Source organism: Sinocyclocheilus grahami, unplaced genomic scaffold, assembly GCF_001515645.1.
Source record: "Sinocyclocheilus grahami isolate Dianchi unplaced genomic scaffold, SAMN03320097.WGS_v1.1 scaffold1735.1, whole genome shotgun sequence".
Classification (NCBI taxonomy): Eukaryota; Metazoa; Chordata; class Actinopteri; order Cypriniformes; family Cyprinidae; genus Sinocyclocheilus; species Sinocyclocheilus grahami.
In genome coordinates, this window is record NW_015506914.1 from 89,041 (window position 1) to 97,031 (window position 7,991).

Genomic DNA, 7,991 nt, shown 5'->3' on the forward strand with positions numbered 1-7,991 from the left:
GTGCAGCCCAGACTCTCGGGAAAAATGCCTCCGCAAACCTCTGATGAACCAGACACGAACCCTGACACACACACATGACTGCCACCTGAAACCAATATTTACCTGGATTACAAATATATATATATATATAAATATACATTCAAATATTAAAAAAGTCCAAATGTATGTTGTTTGTAACATTAAACAAAATGCATACTGTTTGTCAAAAAAAGTTTTTTTTGTATTAACTCATTATACTTTAGAAATAGTAAACGTGACATATTGTAGGAAACAATATAAATGAGTGTGTGTGTGTGTGAGTGAGAGTGTGTGTGTGAGTGTGTGTGTGTGTGAGTGTGAGTGAGTGAGTGTGAGTGAGTGAGTGAGTGTGTGTGTGTGAGTGTGAGTGAGTGAGAGTGTATGTGGTGTAGGGCAATAGAAAATACGGTCTGTACAGTATAAAAACCATTACGCCTATGGAGAGTCCCCATAAACCATAAAAACAAACCTGTGTGTGAGTGGCTAATATTGTAGAAAAACAATATAAAAATATATATTAAAGGAAACAAGATTTTAAAATATTTTGTTACTCATAGTTAATATATATAATTATATATACTGTCTAATATATATATACACACACACATATATATATATATATATATATATATAATGTACATTATTTTATTATGATTTTATTATAGATTAGAAACTATGTGACTAATATTGTAAGCTATGTAAATTGAAAAATAGTAAGCTTAGAAATAATTTTAATCATTAAGCAAATAATTTAGTTACTCATAGTTTACTTACAGTCTGAGTGATGCACATCAGCTCTGGAGCTCCAGCTGCCTCTGACTCTACAGTCTGATCTGATCACACACGCTCTACACATCTCTGATAGCAGGACTGGTGTGTTCACTTCACACTTCACAATCTGTCCGCTCACATCTGCCGGGCTAATCTGACCAAAGCCATTGAATCCGAAGCCAAACCAATGCATTGAGCTATCATAAAGAGCGCACGCGCTTACACACAGTTAAGTTCCATCAGGAACGCCATGTGTCTTCTGTCAAAATAAAACTCACGTTGCGATTAAAAATAAAATACAATCTATAATAAAAGTTTTATGACTGAAATACAGTGCGTTTCATATTATATCGTATTACATCATATTATTTTATATTATATCATAAAACCTGAATCCATTGAGCATATACAGAACTTTAATTTTGAAATCCGTCCCGTTTTGTAACCGGAAGCGCGGCACGGCTTCCGGCTTCGCTCTGTTTCCATGGCGGATCTGAGAGCTGCTGTCACTTTCGACCGTAAATAACACACAAATACTATAATTTACACTGATTTCACTCCGCTTACCGCACGATCAACATTGAGGCTTCGGCTTCAGCAGCCTTGGAGCGCCAGGTGAGGGGTTATTGTATTGAAATAAAGCACTTTAATGAAAGTCGCCGGCTGTGTGCATGAGTTCAGCTTCATCACCTTTAAATGTGTTTAAAATGTTGTGTTTGAAATGTCTCTTTCATTAAGAACCAGTAGTTTAGGGTCTTTATTTTTACAAAAACTGAGTCTCGGTTTATTGACTTTAGTAAAGGTTTTTGGGAAGAATAGGTGATGTGTGCTAGTGCTGTTAGCCATATCTGATCTGAACCGAATCTGGTTTAATTTCTATTCTGAGTCTGATCTGAATTTATAGTTATGTCTGATTTAATGTCTGCTCTGTCCTGATTCAGAGTATGATTTAATAGCAGGTCTTAAACTGATTCTGAATCTGATCGGATCCTAATTGGGGTTTCATCTGAATCATATCCATATTTAATATCTCTTCTGTTATGATTCAGAATATGATTTAATATATATTAAATATATCATATCTGATCCTGATCCGAATCTGATTGCATTTAAATTCTGAGTCTGATCTGAATTTATAGTTATGTCTGATTTAATGTCTGCTCTGTCCTGATTCAGAGTATGATTTAATAGCAGGTCTTAAACTGATTCTGAATCTGATCGGATCCTAATTGGGGTTTCATCTGAATCATATCCATATTTAATATCTCTTCTGTTCTGATTCAGAATATGATTTAATATATATTAAATATATCATATCTGATCCTGATCCGAATCTGATTGCATTTATCAGGTCTTAAACTGATTCTGAATCTGATCGGATCCTAATTGGGGTTTCATCTGAATCATATCCATATTTAATATCTCTTCTGTTATGATTCAGAATATGATTTAATATATATTAAATATATCATATCTGATCCTGATCCGAATCTGATTGCATTTAAATTCTGAGTCTGATCTGAATCTGCTGTCATATCTGATATGGATATGATTTGACATCGGTTCTGAATCTGATCTTCTTGACGTGATGTCTTTTTTCTGCATGTTTTTTATGGTTTTTGAGGGCTGTGAACTCCACACCCTTCTTCACAGCCCTGCCTAAGTTTCTAACGGGTTTTTAAATGATGTGATGAATCTGTCTATAAATCTCTGATCTCAATGTCCTGCATGATTAATCAGATTCTTCCCTTTCTTTCTGTAGCCATGGCGTCTCTGTCCGAGGAGGTGTTGTTGGTGGTGAAGAGGGTCCGTCAGAGGAAGCAGGACGGGACTCTGTATCTGATGGCTGAGCGGATCGCCTGGGGTCCGGAAGGGAAGGACCGCTTCACCGTCAGCCACCTGTATGCCGACATCCGCTGTGAGTTTCACTCAGATTCCCGCCTCTACATATGATTAATCAGATTCTTCCCTTTCTTTCGGTAGCGATGGCGTCTCTGTCCGAGGAGGTGTTGTTGGTGGTGAAGAGGGTCCGTCAGAGGAAGCAGGACGGGACTCTGTATCTGATGGCTGAGCGGATCGCCTGGGGTCCGGAAGGGAAGGACCGCTTCACCGTCAGCCACCTGTATGCCGACATCCGCTGTGAGTTTCACTCAGATTCCCGCCTCTACACCCTCATGTGGGTTTCGCTGGTGTGGAGCTGGGGTATCAAACTCAGTTCCTGGAGGGCCGGAGCCCTGCAGAGTTTAGATTCAACCCTAATTAAAGTGAAATGCTATTTGAAATGTTTATAATTTGGTTTGGGAGTCCCCAAAAACAGGCTTACATGCATGCAAGGTCAAAAACACTTTCATTTTCTTATAATATGCATTTAATTTTACGTCATTTCTCAACGATTCGTTTGAAGATTCATCTTTCCAAACCCCTCCTTTGCATAATGTTACTCTGCTCTGATTGGTCCGATGACCCAGTCTGTTGTGATTGGTCTACTGCGTACAGCGCATGTCGGAAACGGACCGCCCATCATCAGTACTGGAATACGGCTTATCAATAATTCATCCTATTATAATAATAATGGTGCTCCACTCTGTTCTAAAAAGGAAAAATCACGCAACAATGTAGCGAACTGGACCCACGGCTTGCTAGTAAAGACCCAAACATTAATGGTATATGTGTTAGCCGAACACAGAGTACTGATAAAGTACTGCAGTTTTTATGTAAACCAACGTATTGCTCCATGCTTTATCATGACGCCAAGTACAACAGACAATCTATATTAATCGACACATTTCTAGACAATAGCGGGCCCACAGCTGATTAGCAGAACTATAATCATACTTACTGGTTGTGATTCGGAGGAGCAAACTGTTCAAAACAAACTGGGCACTGACCTAATATGCATCTTTCAAAGATAACCGGTTTACGAATCCCGCGTTGAACTTTCTGAGATTGGAGAAGCTGTCATCAGTAACAGTAGGTCACCCTCAAGACAGACCTACCATGAGCTCTGAGCTTGTTCAGTGATGCTAATGTAGAAACAAGTCAGACTAAAAATCATGTTCAGTAGTCACTGTTCCCATGGAAATGAAATCTGTGGCAAAAGAGCTCAGCAGTTTCTGCTCACTCCTATTAAGAACTGTAAAAAAAATTATTCAAAAACAGCTTGTTTATATATAAATTAATATATATTACAAATAAGGCAATATTTTGCATTATAGTAATATATAATATTGTTAATGTTATGTTCGTTATATTATATCTATCTATGTAACACTTCTATTAATACTTTTATTCTTCAAGGATGCATTAAATTGATCAAAAGTGACAGCAAAGACCTTTATAATGTAAATTTCTATGGCAAATAAATGCTGTTCTTTTAAACTTTCTATTCATCTGTGAATCCTGAAAAACATGTTATCACGGTTTCCACAGAAATATGAAGCAGCACAACTGTTTTCAACACTGATAATAATCAGAAATGTTTCTTGAGCAGCATATTATACTGATTTCTGAAGATCATGTGACACTGAAGACTGGAGTAATGATGCTGAAAATACAGCTGCGCATCACAGAAATACATTACATTTTAAAATAGAAAAGGTATTTAATTAATACATACAGTATGTGTGAGTGTGTGTGTGAGTGAGTGTGTTCAAATCAAACATAAAACATTTTTCTGCTTTAAATCAAAGTATACAGCAGGAATAAATTACATTTTAAAATAGAAAAGGTATTTAATTAATACATACAGTATGTGAGAGTGTGAGTGTGTGTGAGTGAGTGAGTGAGTGTGTTCAAATCAAACATAAAACATTTTTCTGCTTTAAATCAAAGTTAGTAATGTGATCCTAAAGCTTTTGTTTTTCTCATATGCAGGTCAGAAGATCAGTCCTGATGGTAAGGCGAAGATCCAGCTTCAGTTGGTTCTGCACACGGGAGAAAGCACCACCTTTCATTTCTCCAATGAGAGCACAGCACTGAAGGACAGAGACGTCGCCAAAGAACTCCTGCAGCAGCTCCTGCCCAAGTTCAAGAAGAAAGCCAATAAAGAGCTGGAGGAGAAGAACAGGTGAGTTTGATTGTATATCACTTGCCATCATTCAATTCTGACATATTTTACTATAATATGTGTTCCTGCAGCACAAAAGCAGTGTTAAGTCGCTGGGGGATATTTGTAGCAATAGCCAACAATACATTGTATGGGTCAAAATTATCCATTTTTCTTTTATGCCAAAAATCATTAGGATATTAAGTAAAGATCATGTTCCATGAAGATATTTTGTAAATTTCCTACCGTAAATATATCAAAACTTAATATGCATTGCTAAGAACTTCATTTGGACAACTTTAAAGATGATTTTCTCAATATTTAGATTTTTTTTGCACCCTCAGATTCCAGATTTTCAAATAGATGTATCTCGACCAAATATTGTCCGATCCTAACAAACCATACATCAATGGAAAGCTCATTTATTCAGCTTTCTTATGATGTATAAATCTCAATTTTGAAAAATTGACACTTATGACTGGTTTTGTGCTCCAGGGTCACATATTGGCAAACTGGCCACCTGGCTCTCTCTGTATTGGTATTAGCTGACCTCCAGCGGATGTTTTATGTTCCAGGATGTTGCAGGAAGATCCTGTTCTGTTCCAGCTCTATAAGGACTTAGTAGTGAGTCAGGTGATCAGTGCTGAGGAGTTCTGGGCCAATCGGCTGAGCCTGAATTCTGTGGAGCACTCCCTCTCCAACAACAACAAACAGGAAGTGGGCATTTCTGCTGCCTTCCTGGTGAGTTCAAATGCATCATGAGACGGACAGTTTATTGAAAGCACTTACAATGTAAACTCACCCCGTGATCATGTTGTCACCGTGGTTACAGGCCGACATCAGACCGCAGACGGATGGCTGCAACGGCCTGCGCTACAATCTGACCACAGACATCATCGAGTCGATCTTCAGAACTTACCCTACAGGTGAGAAATGTGATTATGATCTTACTCAAACTACCACTATAATCGTTCGAAATGGGTCTGTTCCAAACCCTAGTGTGCTGCCTTGTTGTCTACTGTCTGTCTTCTTCTAAGGTGGCACCCTAACTGATATGGATCCTCATAAGTGACAGATTTAGAAGAACCTACATAAGCCGGATTCACGATTGATCATGAGATGTTTTGGCACTAGCATTTGGCTAAGCTCACTGTGTGATACTCTATTAAGCATAAAAATGCATAATGCTTGTTATTGATAACTTTCTGTATTGAAATAATTACTTTTCTCTCCCTTAATCGAACATCTTGTTACATTGCATTTTGAATGGAAGCCCGTTTCCACCATTTAAAAACCATATAGAACAATCATGCTTAGGTAAATCATAAATATCAGATAAAAATTCATAAATATGACATAAATGTTGTATAGTTTTTTTTTGTCATAGTTTCAACTTTTTATGTCGTAATTACTTTCTATCTCATAATTATGACTTTTTATCTCATAATTTTCCTGATTTTGACTTTTATCTCATAATTATGACTTTTAATTTAATTTTGATCTCAGTTTCAACTTTTTAATCTCATAATTTATATCACAATTTCAACTTTCATGTCATAATTATGATTTATCTCATAATTTCATCTAATGTCATAATGATTTTTATCTCATAATTGTATATATATATATTTTTTAGTTTTAAAGTTTATATTTAAGTTTATTTCTCATAATTGTTTTTGTTTCATAATTTTAACCTTTATGATATAATTATGATTTGTTTAACTAGTATCTCATAATTTCTATGGCTTAGTAAGTCATAATTTAATATGACCTTTATTTAATAACTATGACTTTTAACACTGATAATTATGATCTACCAAATTGTTCTCTTACGTTGCAGAAATGTATAATTCTAGTATTCTCTTCTCCACAGAGAATACATGTAATGTTGTTCGTATTTGACCAAAAGATGGTCAGATCTATCATAACAAGAGTCATTTACATTTAGTAGTCTTAAAGGTACAATACCCTGTTTTAGGTCACAAAAAATGTCTTAATGGTTTTAGGTGATGAAACACTTCGTGTGCTTTGTGCAAGAAACACTGACTAATATAATAAGGACAAATCAAATGCTCTAAAAGTATTGAATATGAGCCTTTTCTGCTCACAGTCAAGCAGAAATACGCTGAGAATGTTCCTCACAACATGACGGAGAAGGAGTTCTGGACGCGGTTCTTTCAGTCTCATTACTTCCACAGAGACCGGATCAACACAGGCCTGCAGGACATCTTCTCAGAGTGTGCCAAAGAGGACGAGAAGGGTACTGCGTTTTATGAAGTCTTTATTTAATAAAGTCTTCCATGCACTATTGACTTGAGCTGACCATGTTTAATGGCTCTTATGTGTCTTTCTGTTCTGATGGAGTTTGTTTCTTCGCATTTTTCAGGCCTGAAATCAATGGTGACCCAGGGAGTGAAGAACCCCATGGTGGATCTGCTTTCTCTCGAGGATAAAACTTTAGATGAGGTGAGGGCTGTTAAACTTTGAATCACAATTATTGAATGGTTTGTTGACACTGGATGTCTCTGTGTCTCTGAAGGGTTACGGCACAGCTACCGTTCCCACTACATCAAACTCATCAAACAAATCACTGAGAGAGAACAGCAACTCTGCCATAATCAAACGCTTCAACCACCACAGTGCCATGGTGCTGGCGGCCGGCCTACGCAAAGCGTAAGTGTGTGAACAGCGGAGTGTGTGTGTTTGTGTTTGCATGTGTCACAGATATAATATTCTCTCTGTGTGTGTGTGATATTTAGGGAAGCTCCCAGCGATCAAGCCAGTGAGACCAGCAGCACTGATGGGAACTCCAGAGATTCGGATTTATTCCAGCCGCCACTCAAAAAGGTGAAACACCACTTAAGTTTGTGCATTACAGTCAGTGCTGATTGTGTGTTGTTTGGCATGACACAAGATGTAGCAAAGCATACACCCCTTTAGATGTAGCAGAATCACTGTAGCTTTATGAATAATAATTATAATGTCGATATTGAAAAATATCGAAAAAATATTAAACCTAATTTAGATATATATATGTGTGTGCGCGCGTGCATGCGTACGTGTTATAAATTGAAATTGAGATTTAAAAAATAAATATATATATTCTGTGTGAATACATTATTGAAATTATGAGTTAATCATAATTATGACATTAAAA

General features: G+C 36.9%; 2 protein-coding genes across 2 annotated transcripts in view; one reads left to right on the plus strand and one right to left on the minus strand.

Moving 5' to 3' along the window:
- The window catches only part of LOC107572314 (RCC1 domain-containing protein 1), a 5,350-nt gene extending 4,317 nt beyond the window's left edge, over positions 1–1,033 (minus strand). Inside the window, exons 1-2 of the mRNA XM_016258736.1 lie at positions 793–1,033; positions 8–85 (exon numbers count right to left, since the gene is read on the minus strand). Coding sequence (XP_016114222.1) covers positions 8–85; positions 793–982 — 268 coding nt within the window. The 5' untranslated portion in view covers positions 983–1,033. The remainder of the gene's footprint in view (positions 1–7; positions 86–792) is intronic.
- Positions 1,034–2,774: 1,741 nt separating this feature from the next.
- Positions 2,775–7,991, plus strand: part of LOC107572319 (general transcription factor IIH subunit 1-like) — an 8,297-nt gene continuing 3,080 nt past the window's right edge. Inside the window, exons 1-8 of the mRNA XM_016258740.1 lie at positions 2,775–2,928; positions 4,663–4,855; positions 5,410–5,575; positions 5,667–5,760; positions 6,945–7,094; positions 7,221–7,300; positions 7,374–7,507; positions 7,594–7,681. Of these exons, the coding sequence (XP_016114226.1) occupies positions 2,775–2,928; positions 4,663–4,855; positions 5,410–5,575; positions 5,667–5,760; positions 6,945–7,094; positions 7,221–7,300; positions 7,374–7,507; positions 7,594–7,681 (1,059 nt within the window). The remainder of the gene's footprint in view (positions 2,929–4,662; positions 4,856–5,409; positions 5,576–5,666; positions 5,761–6,944; positions 7,095–7,220; positions 7,301–7,373; positions 7,508–7,593; positions 7,682–7,991) is intronic.